The sequence below is a fragment of the Labrus mixtus genome, chromosome 22 (assembly GCF_963584025.1).
Source record: "Labrus mixtus chromosome 22, fLabMix1.1, whole genome shotgun sequence".
Classification (NCBI taxonomy): domain Eukaryota; kingdom Metazoa; phylum Chordata; class Actinopteri; order Labriformes; family Labridae; genus Labrus; species Labrus mixtus.
In genome coordinates, this window is record NC_083633.1 from 17,134,302 (window position 1) to 17,155,546 (window position 21,245).

Sequence of the window (21,245 nt, forward strand, 5' to 3'; positions counted from 1 at the left end):
TGAGGGGAGAGTTTCTTCGGCAGCTCTTTTGTGCAGATTTAACTCATCTATATTTAAGAGAGGTACAAAGTAAGGATACAGTAAGTGGAGGGATTTAACTGACATGTTGTCCTCTCGCCTGTCTTCACTCAGAACAGTCCGAAAATCAAGGAGAAGCGGTCATGTGCGTTCTCCGAGCCAATGGTAGTTCATTTTGAAAGATGGGAGAAATGACAAAGGGTGGTATTGGTTTTTTAATTTGTTCAAGAAAGAAAGAAAAGGTTAGCTTTAAGCATCAATCACTAAGAGTGTTTGTTGGGTTTAGGTGTATTAAAAGTGTTTTAATGTGATTTTTAACTTTCTCTTTCCATCAACTCCCAACAGGCGCTGCTGACTGGTCGGGTTTCCTGAGCCGTGCAGTCATGGGCAGGCCGGAGGGGTTGGCCAGGCCACCTCTGGTGTCAGCTATGGCGCTTTCCCTCCTGGCTCTCTCTTTCCTCTCCAGCGGGGTCTGCGGCCTCCCTCAGCCCCTGCCAAGAGTCTTCCTTTCCTTTGAGGGTAAGAAAAAAAAATAACAACCACACACCCCCCCCCCCCCTTTAAAATGAATTTACACCATCCACTTGGGCCTTTTCCCATTGTTGTGCTTCTCTGCGGATGTAACGAGGTTGCAAAGATGCCATGTGTTTCAGCCCGCCTAATGCTAAACAAATGCTTGATAATCAAAGCAAGCCGAGGGGGGGGGGCCGCATCGTTAAAGAGCATGTGTACGGCTAACCTCGACTTTGCAGACTTTATTCAAGAGTTGTTTGCGAGTCTAGAATAATCTTTTTGTACACGTGGATTGAATAGTTTTGATTGCACAGGCCTTGAATCTCAATTTTTGTTTGTCCGTCCCTTTGTCGTGCGGTGTGTCAGCAGAAAGTCAGCGCTCTGCAGGAGGCGGCCCAGCTTGAAAGAGCTACCCTGAATCTGTTCCTCGTTAAACTTTAATCACACCCCGCCATGCCGCAGACCTCTGGGCATTGCTGCTGCCTCTGGATTTAATTCTCTTGTTTTATTTAATTTCTTTGACATTATTTTATGCATTTTTGATCCCCCCCCCCCCCCCCCCCCCCCCGCCCCTCTCTTTGAAACGAGAGTGCAGCGTGTAAGGATAGGACGGTTTAGCCTGTGTGTGCGTGTGCATGCCTGTGTGCTGTGGGAGTCGGTGTGGAAGAGCTGACCGATCGCTCATGTCGTTGGGAGTGGCGCAGTAACCTTTTTTCTCAGTGGCTGGATAGTGTGCAGGGGCTGAAGGAGACGTTTGATCACCTTTCACTACCTCTCGCTGTGGAAGAGAGCAGCTGAGGCTGTCTGTCAGCGACGGTTTCCGCACGAAGAGAGTTAATAAGGCCTTACAGTGTACGAGCTGGTTTCCTTTTCTTTGCTCCCACTCCCTCTCTCAAGTCTTTTCCCCTATTTGGTCTCGTTCTTTCCTCAAACGTTTTACTCTTTCTCCTTCTTTCTTTGCCTTCCACGCTTTCAGGTTTCTCTGATTATTGTTTCATTCCAAATACCTGGAGAATTTATTTAGTCTGTTTCTGCTCTGTAAACTGTATGTAGACGTCGAATGTGGCAGTAAGTTTCAGGAGAAAAAGCCCAACACGCGATGATTATGGGACAATAAAAAAAAAAAAAAACCTACATCATCGCTGTCATATCTTTATCGTTTTGACTGCTCGTGTCACATTATTCACTCACTCGTCGCTCCACCGGTGTTTCCAAACAGTCGGCTTAAAATGTCAGAGGTGGCCGAGCCGAGAATGAGCCAATCCCTGTAATCCTGGAACGCTTGATTCCCTTTCAGAGGATTAGATTTGATATGTGTTAGTCACCGTAGCCGCTGCAGTGAGGACCATAAAAGGAGAATTTTGTATCTGCAGTGCACTTATTCTCTTCCAGACTCTGAACTCTGAATCAGTGTTTATCTGTAAGACGAGTTAAATGTGTGTTTCACTTCAGGGATACGAGCAGGTAAATTATTGAAGAACGAGCGGCGAGGAGCACAGGGATTTTTTGTTGAAAACTTGAGGTGGAAATTTACATTCCAGCTTCGATTTAGTACTTGAGATTTAAACATCAGTGACTAACAGGAAGTTAAGAGAAGATGCAAGTTTGTTTTCTAGTTGGAAATCATTGTGACCTAAGGAGGATGGTCATAACTCAGGAAAGGCAAGACGCAGATGTAAGGAGTCTCTTAGGGTCCAAGGTTAAGGCTCATTTCTCCCAAAAGCTCTCGAAATTCGGTGAAGAATTCAGGGAGTTTGGGTTTCATCCAAAGCAGTCAGAAAGATGAATGAAGTGTCATGGAAGAAGACTTGGAAAGTCTAATGTCCACGGGAGAGGGAGAAGGAGCAGGTGGTTCGGCACCTGCTGGGTGGCCAAAAAAAAAAAAAGGTTAGCCCTGTAGTCTGGCTCCTTCTGCTCCCAGATGTGAGGGCCCGTTAATGATCCCAAGCTGGAGTGAACTAACCCAAGAAAATAAACCGATGAGTTAGACGCTCAGGTTGGACAGAGATCTGGACGCTCCAGTATCCTCCTTCCCCCCCCCCCCCCCCCCTTCTTTCCCTCCTCATATCTCTGCTGAAATCCAATCCAGGGCTATGGCAGGTTCACGGGACTCCCGGCGCTGCCTCGCGTCCTGCGGAGAAGTTGCTGTCTCCGACATTCCTCTTTCCCCTCGCTCTGCTTGCTCGTGTGTTCTTCAGGCGAACACAGCCAGACCACAATTAAAAACCGCACAATAAACAGAGAAAAATGCAGCTAACCCAAATAATACACTTTCAAGTGGTGCCTTTTTTCTGTTCCGTGCCTCGGATAATAAACTCCAGGCCCCCCTTCCTGACTGCAGAACTATTCAGGGATTCCCGGAGTGATAAAATATAATTACCTTATGTTATGGATGGATTCTCAAGGAACTGGTTCACAAGTTTCCTGGCTCATCAGAACTACTACTGACTACACCTGTGATGTTCTCCCTCAGCTGATGACAATCAGCTGGGCTGGGAGACTACACAGGGAGGTGGAAGTTTCTCTGCTCAGTTGGTTGTATGTCTCCAGAGAGTCAACACCATCAGTTGGCTTTCTGTGTTTTCTTCTGAAAGAGAAACTCAGTTGTGTGTCTTTTTGAAAACATGTATTTTTTCTCGCTCCAGTTTATCTTTGTCTATCATGTTGATAGAATCAGTAAGTGGTTTTGAAAGGCTATGTTCTTCCACCACCTTCCAAACCCAAGTTCCACTTATTTGGTACCCTTTTTGTAAAGGGTGGTGTTTTGTTAGTTCCCCAACTTGTGACCTCTGTCATTCAGATTTTGTTTTCTGGGGGGGAACATAACACGTCTGTGAAATATCTCTTGCCTCAGTGTTTATTCACTGTCGTAATTATAGGGTCAAATGCTAGAGAATACAAATCTGAAAGAAACGATTGTTCATAGAAATGTTAAGACTATTTTTTGTTTTGTGGGAAATCAGGGAGCGAGAGAGAGTAGGGAATGAAATGTGGGAAAGGAGCCACAGGTGGGATTTGAACCTGGGCTGCCCGCTTGGAAGACTATAGCCTCAATATATGGGTCGCGCACACTAACCATTGCACCACCAGCGCCCCAAATGTTAAGACTCTCTGATCAGTGTCTGCAGTGGAGATCGTGTCTAGTTTGTCTTGTTTAATGTGGACACGGATCTTGAGAATCCATTGATATCATTGGTGTAATACATTGATATTAACAAGCCAAAACTTGGAGGACCAGTATTATAAATGCTGAGAAATACACTACATGTTATTTGATGCCTATTGGTTCTGCTACTGTGTCATATTTTGTTGCCAAAATGCAATTCCGGGAATGGTGGGATCAAAAATGTAGCCTCATTTATCCCTTGAGCTGGCTGTCAGGGCAGAGGACTGTGTTTATGATCGGGGTCATTTAACCTCATCAGCGGTCTCACCCTGTACTGGCAAAACCATTATATAATACAGTGTTCATGTGAGGTTATATAAATATGTATGCCAATCATGAAATATGTAGTTTAAAAAGTGAGTGACTGAGAACCTGGTTTGAGACATCGAAGAGATTGATTAAGACGATGTCTGCAACTTAATGAGCACTCCTTCACACTGGTTCGAGCTCACAACCAGAGATCCAGGAACCAGGCTACACCAGACCCCCTTTCTCACTTTTTACATGCCTCATTAATGCTCCCAGAAAGCCCCATCATTCATACAGCCAATGATACTGTTCCTGCACTGCAGGTGGATGTCGGCCGGTTAAGGATGTTTACTTGGTGGTGAGGGTTTGCAGAAGGGCATTGTGTATCACTGTCAGAGAAAGAGTGTGTCTGTCTGTGCTAAGTGCCCTTAGGTGCATTCCTCACTAGACTTGATTGCATTAAGAGGCAGAACTTTGTGCTGAATCATTGTTTAAACCATGTGGCTCTCCAGCATGGCAAGTAATGAAGTAACGTCTACAAGCTTGCTTTTGCACGGTAACCACGAATACTTGAAGCTTAACAAACCAAGACTATTTTAAGATTCCGATCAATCTGAACAATTCTGCATTTTCTTAATTCCTTTGGGAGAATATCTCCTGATGTGGTTTTGACCAAATATAAAACAATCTCTTGCAAGATGTCACATTTCAACCACTGTTGATTTACAGGGTCTTCTTTTGCATGACTTTCTTAAGACTTTCATGGAAAGGTTTCAGAGTGTCCTGGTATATCGAACATCATGGCTATCCAGCGAAAGAGATCCTACACCCGGTTGGATAAAGGCATGTGTCTTCTTAAGGGGTCAACAAAAGGTCAAAATGTCAAAGACCAACCCTGACAAGTAGCCAGAAGCAGGCCAGGATGTCTCTTTCTGTGCCTTCAGGTTAATTCCTCTTTAACACAAGACAGCTTCCTGTCTCTGTCTTGCATTAGACTTGCACATTAGCATCTACACTTTCCTGTGGTAAACATAATCAAGCAAGTAAAGTACAATCAGCGATGCTCTGTGATTATGGAGAGTTATTCACAGGGCAAAGTAAAGGCCTATCAGAGCTGTCAACAAGGGCAAACAGAGACGTGCTTCAAATAGCTAAAGGTTAGCAAAGCATGCATGTGTGTTGTCCTAGCTTGAATATTGGTAGAAATGGTATGAAGAGAACTCTTTCCCCCACAAGATGTCCATCTAATTGCCTGAGTTGCCGCATGGATGTTTCATTTAGAGTCCACTGAGCTCCAGCTTGCACCGCCTCAGGGCTTACAGCGTTTGAGATGTTTGACAGCTCCACTGTCAGTGTGCCTTCCTCTGTCCATCCATCTGTGTTCAACCAGTCCTGCGTCTGACCTTGCTAGCTCTGATGAATGTTTTATTATTCCTCCTGCACAACATGTTGAAAGGTAATCAATGCCCATCAATACAGACAAAGACGGCATCTCACTGAGGATAGCCAAAATCAGATGGAAAATCCTTGGATTTAAGGTCAGGATTATCATAAATCAATGACTTGTGTTTGTAAAATTATAAATGCAAGTTTGTTTGTACTCACGTCATGTTTTGGAGTGCACAATATTTAAATGTCCAGTTTCTACTCTCATATTGGAGCTTTTCTATCAGCTGAGCTTTCCATGACGACTCAGGGGCAAAAAAGAAAAACGTTCAATATCTCTGGATAAAAGCCTCAGACAAATTCCCATTGCCATTTTTGGAATCATGTAATGAGTTGAATGCTAGTCTAAAGAGGACTACAAATGGTTTCAACAGGTGGGGTGCTGGTTTAGCTCAGTTGGTAGAGCAAGGTGCCCCATGTTCAGTGCACTGGTCCCCAGGTTCAACTCCTGAATCTGGAAGCTATTTGGTGCATGTCATCACCCACTCTCTCTCCGCACATTTCCTGTCTCTACACAGCTATACAATTTAAATAAAGGCAAAAATCCCAATCCCCCATTATTTTCACTCCACCACAAAAACAACCTCTTGACCTCAGCAACATCAAGTCATTAGGGAAATACAGCACAGATTTTCGGCTTGAAGACGTCAGAGATGAGTCCCACCTGATTGTGCCTTTCCCTTTGGCGGTCCTCCATGACCAGTAAACACATAAACTCTGAGGATCCTCTGACCCATATCTCCTGCAAGCCTCCCCTCGCTCTGAGAGTCTCAGTAAGACCCCCTCCTGACAGTAAAATCACTCAGATTTACTGTCTGCTTGGGGTGAGCGGTAACTAGAGGCTCCTGCTGTTGGCATGTGAGAGGTCACGGCTAAGACGTCAAATAGGGGTTGATTCTAGGCAAAAGAGCTGCTGCCGGTGACATGTGAAGTGGAGGCCAGGTGCTAATTGAAGCATTGGGAACGCAAACTAGCTGGCTAGCGGGGCCGCATGATGGACAAGTTGTCATCTCGAGTTTCGACTCCTACAGGGAATATTAGCCAACGCCTTAGCACGTCAACTGTGCAGTGAAACCAGCAGTTGACATTGGTGCTGGATAACATCACTCTGCACAAACACACACGCAACGCCAAGGGAGAAAATACACTCCGGGCTCACATGTCATATTTAGATGCGGCGTCTGCTTTGGGAAACCAAAGTGAGAGAAGGCATGCATAGGAGCTCAGGCATTCGGTCTAGCCATATGATTCCCATTACAGATGTCTGGTTATAGATGATTGGCGACAGACAACAATTGGAAAATTAATGAGACGCAGTCAATATGAAGTCTTCCCTATGTGAGCCAACTCTGGCTTCTGTCCATGACAAGTAGTTGCAGTACAATACGTCTGTGCATGCTGTGTGCACATTGAGAGCTGCTTGGGAATGTGGAGTATGTCTGCTGGACAGACAATCGGACGACTCTGTCAGCCGTGGTAAGACCTCCTGGGTGGTCTCCATGTATTGAAACGACACCTTAACTTCCCCTCTGACATTTGTATACACCACCAGTCATTACTGTATACCATCGAGATAGTCCCCTAGAGGAGAGTGGATGGCCTTACCTCTCGGGCCAACAGTCATTATTTATCTCTAGAGGGGCCTGTCGGTTGCCAGGATAAAGTCTTTTCCTGCTGCAGTATGTGCGAGTGGGCCAGTACCGTGTTAGGTAAATGCAACCATCCAGAACTCAACCCGAAGAGCTTTATGCATCGTTGTGACAAAGACCAATGGTATTTGGCACCAGGTTTGAAGTCAAGCCTCCGTGATGAAACCCACTCCATCTTGTGAGAAAAGATTAATTGAAAGTGGGCGGCATAAGCCCCTGCTTCAATATTTATCAAGATGGGTGATTGGGGTCCTCCCACTGGCTGCCGTGACAACCAAAGAACAGGTTCTCCTTGAACTGAATGGCAAGGGAGCCTCCTTCGAATGGCGTTTATTTATTCATGCTGGAACTTTCAGGTACAAAGCCGATTGATGAGAAAGATTTACAAAGTTGGTTTGTAATTGGCCCAATGTCCAACCCTCAAGTGTTAATTAGGCTCAGGGACCTTCTGGCTTACATTCAGACACTGACGTTAATCAAAAAACCCAACTCTCCAGACACTCAGTCAATTTGATTAAAGTTGTTCATCCCTGCTCCACAAGGGTTCAGCTAATGTTCTGACAATCCCTTATTGTTGCTCCATGCTGACTTTATCGTCTTTTCATGTTGACGGAGAAGTCTCTGCTGATGGATTTTCTTGAGTTGACTCCCTCATTTGGCAGAACAGCAGGGGGGAATGTCATAAACTACAGCTGTGTTTTTCACTCATTTCGTCCTTCAAATTTCTCTTCAAAATGAACCATGTTTCATCTAATATTCTCCATTACAACAAAGTTGAAGAAAGGCCTGGGGCTGAAGTGACACCAACTCAAAGACAGTTGGCATCGAATCATCAAACCTCAGTCACGAGCGATCCAAAACTACAGTTGCCTCTCTCATAACGATCCCACATACTTTCCAGCCACTGTGCATCTTTAATTTTTTTACACTGCTGCATTACAACAAACCATTCATTGTGTGCTCATCCCAAACCAGAACTACGAAAGGGTTGTTGACTGCCGACAGCATTCCTGTAAAACTGTGTTATTTGATCTCTCAGACAATTTTGGGCTGCTCAAAAAGTCTTGAAAACCTGAGTGAGGTTACCTTGTGGTTGTTGCATTTCCTCTCCTGGTTACACTGTATAATCACAACTGAAAAAAATCAGGGAAGTAGCCAAGTGAGCACTGCAATCTCCTCAGTACTTAAATTGCTGCCATGCAAATAGGGACACACTGATAGTTCCCTTCCTGTTGCCCTCGTTTTTTTTCTATTTCCACTTGTTTTACCCGACAACCTGATTAGGGGATGTTCTTTTTTTACTCTGAGATTCAGTAGCTTGTGGCCTCTTGTTTCTTAGACAGCTCATCCTTCAATGTGTAAGGACTGTTTTTTGGTTAATACGATCTCGTCTGTGAAAAAGTAAGCAACCTGCTGTTTAATATTGAATGACCCCTGGCCCAACAAAAGGCTTTTGTCCTGCTTCCGCTTGACCACTTCACACAAAAGAACACATCAAAGACGGAGAAAGTCTCAGCTCTCCAGTCGCCCCACCTTGTTCCTTCCGCTAAACCCCACAAGCCCACTGTCCGTCGCAGAGATCAGGGTGAATTGAATCAACATTGGTCTGCCATCCAGCCAATGGGGCACTATGGGTCAAAGCTCAAAGTCAAAGGCAGGACACTTGGGACTGCTGTGAAGTCCATGGGGAGCTGTAAGGACCACCTGCTCACATACATAATAGAAAACCCACCAACTGTCACTGTTAAAACCCTGCTTTCTCTGTCACTTTTTTTCAATTTCTTTCTCTCTCGCCACCTGCAGTGAGGCCAGCAACAAGCGAGACAAAACAACACAGAATAAGACATTTCATCACTTGCATTACCTCAGCTTTTTACAATCCTGCTTTCAAGTGTGTGGTCCCCACCTTTTATATCGTTGCACAAATGATCAATCCTAAAACTTGAGATCCTTTCCAAAGCAGGACAGATTTATTTCTTTATTTTCTTTTGTTCAGACAGAAATGCCACAATCTGCATCACAAACAAAGCACTTTCCACAACAAGTCCCGAGACGAAGCCAGAGTAGTGAAGTCCACAAACACTTTTGACATTCTCGCCTCTGGGGAAGATGTGTGATCTCAACAATGAGGAATGCATATAAACTGGTAGCCTGACTAACGAACCACATGTGGTCTAAAGAATTTTGTCTTTACAGACAGGAAAACAAAGACAAACTTTTTGTTTTTGTTTTGTTTCTTATCATCCCAACATCTTATTATGAACAATTTTGGGAACTGTGAGGTTTCGCTGACTAAATGAACTAGATGCCACTGAGGGTTTTGCTGTTAACACTAGTGGGATCAGTCATCAAAGAACTCATACAAAGGTTATGAGCTGGCAATGATGCTGTAAACACTTAGTCTCCAGCACATATTAAATGACTATGAAAAACCTCGTCGATTGTTCGGTCAACACCCTCTCTCTGACAGAGCAGGTGCACCATCTGGCAATGTGAACTTTCGATGTCGGTCCACAGTGCTGCAGCAGAGCAGTCATGACTCATTTGTTTGTATGAGATTGAAAGCAGAGCTCTGTAAAGACACTGGATCCGATGGTATGTTTGCTCCGGAGGGTTTCAGTTTTGTCTTTGAGGGATTGAGCATTATCCATGTGACATAAACCAACTGCGTCCCATCTCAGCACCTGGCATCCAACCTCGGGCATGAAAAAATAAAGTCTTCTATTTTCCCCCAGTTCGAGTAAACGAAACAAAGTTCAACTCAATGTTTGACAATTGTTTCACCCCACACCACACCCCTCTGAATGATGTTTCTCCCTTGTGGAATGTATTGGAGGAATGTCGTCAGAGGTAGATGTAAAAAGACACAAGGGTACCATAATGTCAGAGTCAATTAATGGTGGGGGGGATTGTTCAATACAGAGAACTAATTTTTATTCCAAATTGGTCATACTTTCAATAAAGATTGGCTTATTACTGAGTAAAACCAGTTTGTCTCAGTGATGTCAGCCATTAGTTTCTGAAGCTGACTATTGAAGCCCAACGTTGGCTGTCGCCATGTTGGAAATGCTGACTCAAACTAACTTACTCCAACCTGTCAGTCAGATCAGCCAACCCCCCTAATGATACAACTCCTGGCCTCAATGTAGTCAAAATGGATGAGTTGTGAGAAAATTTTAAATGTGCTTGGATATTTGCAATGAACAATCGTGTGCTTGGGATTAACTGGCTAAAACAGCTAGAACAGTAACAGCAAAGCTAGGTACAGTCTCACACTTTGAACGAAAGGCTCGGTAAGTTAACTCCTGATAATAAAACGTGAGTGCCGGTAAAAAGCTCCCAAAAAAAGCTTGTAAATTGACTGAATAATTTCTTTGTGAAAAGCTAGCAACTTTCCAATTGAGCTAGCAGTCAAGCTGTGGCTATTTGAACGTTAGCTAGGCAAAAGCATAGCATCGTCGTCTTGTTGAGCTACACATTCAGTCATATTGTTAGTTAACTATTCAAAAATATAAATTACTTCTAAGTTAGCTTTTGTGCTCAAATAACCATCTTATCCTACAGAAAATAACCAACATTAGCTCAATCTTGGTATAGCAGTAAAAACTCACTTGCTTTTTACTGCTAGCGTTGACAGAAAAGTTATTTTTTCTGTCACCTCTTGCCCTTTTTGCTTCACTCCAAACTAATAAAGCTCATAATGCCATGTTTCTCTGGCTTCCACCCACCTCGGTTTGACTCGACCGCTGAGATTATATCAGCCTGTAGCCTAGGCTATAGTGTGCTATTGTAAAACTTAAACGACTACACATCCATTATAACAGTTGAGTGTTTAATAATAGCTGCCACCTTCTATGTCCCAGACCTGTAAAAATGAAGTACAGTATTGTGGTTTTCCTGAATCACCTCCAAGAACTTAAATTGGGAATATGTATAAAAAAACTTTTTTGGCTGCAGATTTAGAGCATGGCATGCTTTTAATTAGCAGTTAGCGAGTCTTTCTCCCTTGGTTGCTCATGCTGTGGCAGAGGGAGGAGTGTAACATCTTAAGGCTTTTTCGTTAGGAAAATATTGCCTCTCTCTGCAGAGCTCTCTGTGATGCTATCTGCCATCTTCTCCGCTTTGAAGCCGGAGGCTGATGCAATCTCTTTTCTCTTTATTAAACACACATCTTCTTGACAGGTAGTGTCACTTTAATTTTGTTTCCGAGAAGTCAGGTAAAAAACAGAGTCTTTACTAGGCGCCATGAAGATGCTCTCACCTCTCTCGAAATGTTCAAAAATATCCTGCTCTCCTTTCTCGACGCTAACCATCTAAGGAAATGTAACTCGGAGGAGTCGTGGGAAACTTGCCTGTGACTGAAGTGGTTAACTCGTCTTTATTTAAAGTTAAACACTCCAGCTTTTTTTTTGTGACGAGCATGCCAAACAACAGCCTGTGATCAGAGTGAGGGGTGCCGCGGAAAAAAGCTACTTTCCTTCGAGATAAAAGGCCCTCGACTCAAAAGCGTATGTCACACAATGCTGAAAATGTGACTTTAGCCTAAGGGATTGAAGCAAAGCACTGGCAACCTGTTTGTTGATTAGAGGAGAGAATACAAAGAGAGCTCAAAGAGGGTCAGAGGAGGGGAGGAAATAGAGGCTGTAGATCTACATTACCCCCCCCCTACACACCCCCTGCTCTCAGCACAGATTGAAAAAGTGATAAATATGCATGAGTTTGGCTTTAATAGTGAAGGCCTTTGATGGTATGGTTGAGAGTTCTCCATCTCTGGAGCAAATAGGCTGAAAATAACTATCTGAGAATGTTTACTCCGTATGTGTGAACAATGTGAGCTCTTAATGAGTAGAAGAGACTGCAGGAAGAGTTTCTTATCCGAGGTGTATACTGTATTCGGGCTTAGCTTTGTTTAACTCACTGACTTTTTTAAACTTCTAATCAGTTACTGTTAACTGTTTTCTTTTAATCAACGACTATTCATTAAACTTATTTTAACCAAAATCTTCTTCTTTTGACCGACTGTGTTTTCCTCACCTTTTCATCATTCTCTTTTTAACATTGTGTTCATGTACTTTCATGTCTGCATGTTCACACATGTTTATTTTTAAGCTTGTGTGTACATGTCTTTGATCGTGCACACACACGTCTAGTTTGTGAAAATGGTGAATGCATTCTGTTGAAATTGTCTAGTCTTATATCCACGCACATCATATTATTTAATGAAATGTTTAAAAATGCTTTTTTATGCCTGTGTAACGCACTTTAAATGCTGGTGATATATAAATAAACTTGGTTTGGTATCTCCACTGAGCACGTTCAATGTAGCCATAAGTGCATGGAAGTTAAGTGAGTTGGAAATTAGCATAAAAAAATCATTAAGAAATAAATTTAATAAACAATTCACAGTGCATTCATTAAGCATCTTAGTCAATAATGATAATGATCTTCTATAGTTGTAAATTATGACTACCTTGCATGGCATATGAAGGGCCAATTAAGTGTAAAATCAAACAGTTTTTCCAACTGTAGCTGCTACTTTTTATCAAATTTATTTCTGTCAGATTTTTCCTTTTTGAATGTTTTATATTTTTCCTTTTCCTTGTGGCTCTGCATGGCTTTATGTGTTTTGTCATTGTAACAATTACCAACTGAACCTAATCTGGATTTCACACACAAAAGTGGAAATAGATATATGTTGGAGCTGTATTCAAGATGAGTTTGAACTTCACAGGAGTTGATTGTGTGTAATAAACAGGATATACAGTTCTGGGTTTCATTTTTTTGTCAACATTTCTGTCAATACGATGCATCAGCTTTGTTTGCAATACTAGATTGCAGGATCCTTTTTTGATACCCTGCATCAAGGAATCAAAATATATTTGCACCAAAACTATTTTCTGTGAAGTTAAGGTCTTAAATCTAGCCGTACAAAAACATTATTAGAAATATCTGACCACAAAAACGTATCAGGAGCTTTCATTTGAAACTTGTGGGCTCTTGCCTATAGAGACGTAATTTGGAGATCAGTTGTTTTGATCAAAAGGAGATGAATGTGGGCCTGTCTGTGGCCGTGTTTAACTTATCAGAAACAGGAAGAAGACTCATTTCATCTTAGTGTTGGGACCATCTTATATGTATGTTTTTTTCTGTGTTTCCCTCAGACCTGCAGGCCTCCCCGTCCTTTGAACACTACAGCATTTCCGACAAACCGATGGACTACAGGATCCTGCAGATGGACGAGGACCAGGACAGGATGTACGTGGGCTGCAAAGATCACATCCTCTCCATGGACATCAACAACATCACCCATGGCACGCTCAAGGTTTGGCAGATGTCTGTCATTAGTGGCTGTTATTAATATTCTGTCCTAATAGAATACTGTCATCTTTTATTCACAAGCGAGAGAAAAAAAGAGACATTACTAAATCAACAGCATGTTTGGCTCATGAAACTGCTGGAGAGGTATTTATTCTAATCAGTGCAATGATATGCAAATGAAGGTACATTTGTAGCCATCAGAACAATTTGAGGGTTATTGGAAAGAGGCATAAAAGCGCCGGAGCTCTCTGAAAACTGATTCGGCATGCGGTGAAGGAGTTATCTTCAGCGTAATTGACAGGCATGAAGTGCATAAACAGATGGGAAAGCATTTAGGTTTCCCCAGGGAATGCTGCACTACATCCATTCCCCCCCCCCCCCCCCGAGTAAATTGCTCAATATATTCAGATTCGAGCTGGACTTTTAACCGCCACTCCACGGGCTTGAAATAAACACATTTTCCTCTGATGGCTGCTGGCATGTCATTACCGACACTTTTAACCACAAGCTGAAACTTTTACAACGTTTGTCTTGTTGATTTTTTTTCTCTAATTTTTGCTGTGATTTCAGTGCGTAAACAAAATATGATCAAACCTCAACGTGGGCATATGTTGTGTCCTCTCTCAATCTGTTCCTAGCTTCCTGGGCTCACTTCCCACTTATTTAAACACTCGGTTCACTCTGATGCTTCTCCCACCAGGTGTTCTGGCCCGCGTCTACGAGCAAGGTAGAGGAATGCCAAATGGCAGGAAAGGACCCCACGGTAAGAACACTCAAATCTGAAAACATTTATCATGGAAGACTTTCTGCCTCTTAGAGTACAACCTGCATATGATGACACATATCTTTATAGAGATACTTAAGCTAGCTCCAATCGCTTACAGCAGCAGGATGAAAGTCTACAAAAGTACTGACAGTTTTATGTATATTCGATGTGGCTGCGTCAATTACGCTGCCGTTTGGGAAGTGAAGGGCAAGAAATATTTCATACTCGAAGCACAGGTGGCTAACGTAGGAGAAGTCTTTTTTACTTTGTTCCCTCTCCAGGGGCGGTGAAGCTTTTAAAATCATTAATTTACAATCTCCTCCTCTCTGGGTTTTCTATCTGTGATGTGGATCTGTGGAAGCACACCCCGGGGGGCTTGTCTCCTCACCGGTAAACGCATCCAATTGAACAACAACTTTCACTTAAAGAATGAAAAATTCAACCGGTTAAAACACAAAGGTATAGCAACTGAGACGGGCAACTTCTTAGTAGCGTGCAGGAGTGAGAAGCCTTTCTTGCCAACCAGTTGGGTGGCACAATAAGTGTGTGATGTTAAGTGAAAAGAATGACTAGAAAGCAAAAAGGCTTTCTTTGTTTTCATCGGAAGTCTCCAGTCCTTAAAAACAGCTGGTTCTCCACGGTGCACTTCCAATCTTGTGCCTACAAAACTCCATGGTAGCATCAATGGACATGTCAAATGAGGCAAGTCAATTAGCACTTCCAGGGGTGTTTGGATCCGTCAGCCGTCATCCAGCGTTCCCTCCATCTTTTCCACAGTGATGGTCAAGATCTGGACTCAAGGTTTTGTCAGCTGTTCCCAGATCCGCTTCTCCGAGTGAGTCCAGAGAGGAACTGTGCGTGCAACCTCCTGGGATTTCCCTCTCCCGCATCTGTGAGCTGGTGTCAGGTCTGAGTCACAGATGTCTCCAGGGTCACCGACTGGACCCGGAATCCTCCTGGCATCGTCACAGGGCACCAGAGAGAGGCGTGGGCGGATCGAGGGGGGGGGAGGGGTAGAAAAAACAAACCAGAATCAAAGCTTGCAAATGGGACGCAGCTCATTGACTCTGGGATTTCATAACCAAGCCGGCCTGATTCTGAGCAGCACTTGTTAGCGGGATGGAGATTTAATGAAGACATACTGTACAGTAGGACTCTGAGGACTGATTCCTCCTCCGCCTCTGTTCTTGTCTAATTGGGTTGTTCTGGAATAAGCACACGCAGAGATGCCTACAGATGCTGCAGTGCTGAGTACAGGGGAATAGAGGGAAGAAGTCTTTTAACTTTTTACCCTTTAGAAACTTTTACACCAATTGAAACCCTAATATCTTCAGCGCCATACTAAGACCATCACTTCCTATTTGTCCTACATTCTCCACAGTCTTTCCGTCCCCCTGACAGCAGCTGTGCTAGTTGAGTCGGGGGTTTTGTACAACACGCCTTGAGAAGAAGCTGTTTCCAGTCCTTGAGTGATTTGTGATGCACTGAGTCACAGCTCTGCCCAACTGCAGGCAGGCTCCCACAAGGGCGATCAATCCCCATGTGGATCCACTCAACGTACCCATCCCCGTTCTTACTTGCCAGTTTCTCTTCCAAACATTTCAGTTCCACTTCCTGTCTCGAGTGCTGTTTCCACTTTTCTGTCTTTTTTTTTTTCCACCTCTCCGGTTCTCTTTTGACCACAGGTTATTTAATTTGGTCTCTTTTCCTATTTTGCGGTTTCCCTCATTTGAGTCAGAGACCCAGCTCCTCCTGTTTTGGTTACCCTCGCCATCTGTGGGCGATATATATATTGAGCTCCTCTTTTTTTTTCTGTCAAGTCTGTGGAGACACCCGGCTCCAGAGAAGGACCGCACATTGTGATTCGCCCCAAGGGTGGCACCGAACAAGAAATACAAACCAACTGTGCTGATTACGTCCCGAGTACCCTCCACATTATACCCAATGAGGTCCACACTTAAACTTTAGACAGCAAGACAACATGCTGTTTATTTGGTTCAGTTACAAATAGCTTGTGGCTAAATACGTTAAGTGTGTATTTGAAAACCTGACATATGGCCGCAGACGGTAAGAAATAAAATATGTTGTGAGTCAAAGTAGAGAAACCAGGTATTTTGCTAATCTTGATTATTTTTGTTTACCTCCACACTCCAACATTGATATTTGGACCTTCTACATCTTCAAAACAGTCTCTTTACTTCAGTGCGTTCCATTAGCTTTCATTAGCTTACGTTAGCTTTCGTTAGCTTACATTAGCTTTCATTAGCTTATGTTAGCATTCATTAGCTTATGCATCATTTGCCAAAATGCATTGTCCTGTGCCTTCCCAACATCACTAATATCTGTCCTTTTTTTCTACTCATGTTTTTGTAAATAGACTCGCTTATTCAGAGCAATTAGATAGCTTCCGTTAGCTTTGATGCATGCAGAAAAATGTGAAGAAGATGATCCAGTGCCTTTACCAGTCTTTCTTACAGAAGCATCTGTAAACACAGTATATTTGAGCTACTTTCACCACCGCTGCATGTCAAAGACCTTGGGCTTGTTTTGAGATGACTGGGTGGTTAAAGTCAGACCAAAGCCGGAGAGACAGAGGAGGAGGATAAATTACAGAGATGGGTGTGTTACCATGAATTTCAGTTTTTTTTTTTTTTTGTCAGTATCTCTCGGTGGAGCTGTGCACCGACTGTGATCTGCAGCAGCTGCCATTCCTGCAGCCATGGCCAAGTTCTTGACGGCTCCCTGGATACGTCTTCCTCTCCTCCCCGTTTCTTTTCTTCCCTTTCTCCCCTTGTTTTCTACGACCTAAGGTTCAATAAGCGTAGCTTTCAAGCTGCCGTTTGGGAAGTGAAAGAAGAGATGGAGGAGGATCAGTAATCTGCCTATAGAGATATATCATATATATATACCAGTGACGCTCTTTTTCCACTGGCCTTAATACCAGACCTGTGAGCTATGGGACCGTTTAATTGTGCAGCAAGTGATTGTATAACCGGCACAGCAAGTGCGATAAGTTTGAGTTACTCCTCATATGGAATAGGATACTTCAGGAGAGATAAACAAGCTCCTTTCACTTTGGCTGTACACCAGGAAATAGACCTTACCCTCTGATACGCCTCAGAGCATTGTGTCATAGTTGGTGTTAAAAAAAAAATGAAAACAGTAATTATTTTTCGTAGTGCTGTTGGGGGTTAGGAGAACGTTTTCAACTAGTATTCATATTTTTCATCTCAAGTATCATCTATGATAGCATGCTGCGTAAGCTTAACTGTGGCTTCAAGTTCCATTCATGAGGTTGTGCTCATTAGCTTAAATGTTAACAGGGATGCTAGCTAACAGTCAGCTTTGCTAGCTAAAAGCTAAATGAAACAGTAGGACTATCACAAGTTTAAATTAAAGTCATTAACATAGCAAAAAAACTCAAATGCTCAAATGTACGTTATACAATGATGTCAAGTTAGCTTACTGTACATTAGCTGACATTAGAAATACTAAACTGTAAGTTGTGTTTACAAAGTCTTATGTGGGGAACAATCAGCTCATAAAAGGCTCATCATTCTAATATAACTTACAAAAACTCCTATTTCAAGCTAACTAGCGTCAACTTACATTAGCTATTCTAAGCTAACTTAAAAAAACAATTTTAATGTTTGTGTAAGATCAATTATCTCGTAAAATTCTCCTGAAAACACTTTCCATTAGATTTACAATTTAATTGGAATTTAACTAAGTGACATTTGTATCTTTCTTTTCGTCTTCCTGCCTTACTGAACTATTAATGTGTCTCTTTCCTTTTGTTTATCTCTATCTTCCAGCACGGCTGTGGGAACTTTATCCGAGTGGTGCAGCCATACAACAGAACTCATCTGTTCATGTGTGGCAGCGGAGCGTACAGTCCCGTCTGTGTGTACATCAACCGGGGACGCAGACCAGAGGTGGGCACACGATGACAGATTCACTTCATGACATTATACAAACTCTCGACAGTGTAAACCATGTTTATGAGACACTGGCTTGGTGCTTTATGGAGACATTACTGGAACAGTTTAGTTGAAACCTAACTCTGGTTGTCCAGTAAAACATTTTTAGAATACACTGCATGCTGCTGAATCAAATATCAATAACAAAGAAACAAAAGTAACCCACTAATCCTTAATTACAGCTATTCATTCTTACTATGTGGCTAAAATATCTTTTTAAGATTAGATTTGAAGGGGGTTTGGTCATGGGGAATTTTGTAAAACATGCAATTTTCAGTGCTGCCTGTGATATTATTTAAAATAAAATCCTAATTACATTACCTTAATTCAGTTAAACATACTTATTACTTCATTTGGACACCCTAAACTCTGATCATCTGTGGTTTTCACCTAAAACACCTTCAGTGTTAATTTTGTGAATGTTCCCCTTGAAGAACAATAAAATCAAAGCAGTGGGAATGCTGCCACCCAGAGTTGGTAAACAAAAAACATTTTATGAAAGAGAGACTGAACATGTAAATGCCTCAATGAGATATTTTTTTCCTAACTTTATGTAAAAAATACAATTTTAATGTAATTTTTTTAGGGGTTAAAACAAAATCCAACACGTTTTGAAGATATATAACCAATAAGACGCTCTACTTTTCAAACAACGTTAGACTTTTTCAGACTCACATAGTAATAGAAAGTTTCAAAAGTCTACACATTGCTATTATCTCATCACAGTTTGACCTTTTCCTGTGATTAATTAAATTCATTTGCAGCATCAGATAGCAACTGTTCCTACCAAAAGCAAATACTGATGACTGATCTGAAAAGAATTTACAAGCAACTACAATTGAGAAAAACAACAGTATGAGTCTCCACAACTTTGTTTGAGGGCTGGATGCCACATGAGGGGAGACGCTGAGGATAAGAAGGAGAAAATGCCGCTCTGGTGTCGGGATTCGGGAATGGGGGGCTGATTGCTCTGCTCTCATCTCCGGCCACACAGATCTGTAAGTGAGAGCAGGAAAGCCCTCCAGGAGAAAAGTGCTCGCTGGGTGAATATCGTTCAGCCACAGACTGTCGACGGCTGCCAGGCACTAATAAGCAGAGCGAGAGCACTCACAAGCCCGGCTCTTTCCACACTGCGGTGCCTTTTTTGTCATTTGGGGTTTTTTGTTTGAGAGCTATATACTGCTCTGTTTGCAGCTTCGGAGGTCAAACATGTCGGTTTTTCAAGAAAAAGAATTTGTTAACCCAAACAAGGAGGCCGAACCTTTTGGACTTTGAAACTTGAAGAGTCTGCTGAACAAGACAGACTATGTTACAAAGTCAGTGATTTTGTACTTCTTAGATTACTAATGTTTTATAAAGTGAAATAAATGTTCAGTATTGGTATTTGATGTAGTCATAAAAATTCAGTGCTGGATTACTCAACTTGTTTTCAGAGAAGTTACACATTATTCGAGTAAACTAACAATACAAAACATATTGAATGGATGATCCAATACAACACATTACTAGTTAAAGTTGCTGTGTTTTGCAGTGTAGACATTACTGACAGATTCTTCCAGATGGAGTCAGTCCACCTCCAGAATCTCTTGGCGAGCGGCCGCATTTTCCGAGAAAATTCTCCCCTGCTGATGTCACTCTCATTCAGTAAAGTTGTATCACCACCATGGGTCAGATCTGAATCAGATGGAACAGGAAGCCCTACCCAAACTACTGTTAGAAATAATTGGACTGTCCAATCTGCAATGTAGAGGAGGGGGGTAAAATATGGCAGCGGTTTTACCTGAGATGGAGAGATGGCTATCTAAAATATTATCAGAGAAATTCCTCTTCCTCCCAAATGGAAAATTATTTTTACTGTCCAACATGGACCAGTAAAGGTAGACCATGAGGCCAGGTTGGTTCTTAAGGAGTTTTCATAATAAAAGGGAGGGAAACATGAGCAGGGCTACCTTATGGGTTTATAGTCAGAGTTTTATTGTGGCAGAGGTCACACGATTGAATAACTTTTTCGAATAAAACTGTCTCCAAATTCTCTGACTTCCTCTTCTCTCTCTCTCAGGAACAAGTATTCCACATTGACTCCAGGACCGAATCGGGGAAAGGGAGGTGCTCGTTCAACCCTCAAGTGAACACGGTCTCCGTCATGCTCAGTAGGTGTCTGCTACCTCCACCCTCATGATTTGTGGCACTTTGAAACCCCTGGAAACTTGTTTAAAAAAAAAAGGTTACCAATAATAAGAAATTGAATTCTTTTGGTGCTCCAGTAAGTAGCCCCCCCCCCCCCCCCCCCCCCCCCCCCTAGATGTCAAACTATGTGGCCTGAAAAATGGGGTCCAACTCAGAAGCTTAGATGCTGATTCAATAAATATGAAACACCAAAAGGTTTCTCTAAAGTGGCTAAAGTTTTAATTTCTTTGCAAAGAAAGATCTGAGAGTTCAAATCCAGGTCACATCCTCCCCTCTCCCTCTTTCTCTCTACTTTCATCTCTGATTGGTAGAGAGGTGTTGGGTTGCCGTAGATACAGCTAAAGGCAACACATTGCACCCTCAGCTCTGCTTTCTGACACCTGAGCATGGCCGTGTCAGCAGCGGCTCTGCCAGCGAGGGAGCGCCTTCAGAGATGCCCAGTGGGGAGCCAGAGGGGGGAGGGTAGAATAACCTGAAGGGGCAGGGAGGAAGGAACTGTGCCAAATGGAGTCTAGGTCAAAAGCAAAGACGCAGCACTCTGAGCCTCGAAGGACAATCAGACGTAGTGTCTGTAGTTGATAAAAATCTGTGCTCCATCTCCGTCATCATCACAAGTTGGACTCTCGGTGGCCGTCTGTGTGCTGTCGACACTCGCTGCTTAGCGAGCCAACTTGGATGCAGGCCACATACCCCAAATCCTCCAGAACACATGGTCTGGAACTGATGAACGATGAGGCGAGAGTAAAGGAATGATAAAAAGCATGAAGCGGGTGGTCATGAGCACAAAGCCCCTTATTAGCAACAGGACACACAAGCTGTAGACCAATTTTTCAAACAGCATGTTCTTTCCAAAACTGTTTTAATAAACTAAGGCTATATCCTTCATGTGTTGTTGTTTTTTTATCATTTAAGTTGTACATCATGTAAGAGCGTATTCATTTGGTATGCGTGTG

The 21,245-nt window shown here is 42.7% G+C and overlaps 1 protein-coding gene across 1 annotated transcript in view; it reads left to right on the top strand.

Moving 5' to 3' along the window:
- The first annotated feature begins 401 nt into the window (after positions 1–401).
- The window catches only part of sema3c (sema domain, immunoglobulin domain (Ig), short basic domain, secreted, (semaphorin) 3C), a 31,408-nt gene continuing 10,564 nt past the window's right edge, over positions 402–21,245 (top strand). Inside the window, exons 1-5 of the mRNA XM_061030092.1 lie at positions 402–537; positions 13,203–13,363; positions 14,060–14,122; positions 17,941–18,060; positions 20,165–20,255. Of these exons, the coding sequence (XP_060886075.1) occupies positions 402–537; positions 13,203–13,363; positions 14,060–14,122; positions 17,941–18,060; positions 20,165–20,255 (571 nt within the window). The remainder of the gene's footprint in view (positions 538–13,202; positions 13,364–14,059; positions 14,123–17,940; positions 18,061–20,164; positions 20,256–21,245) is intronic.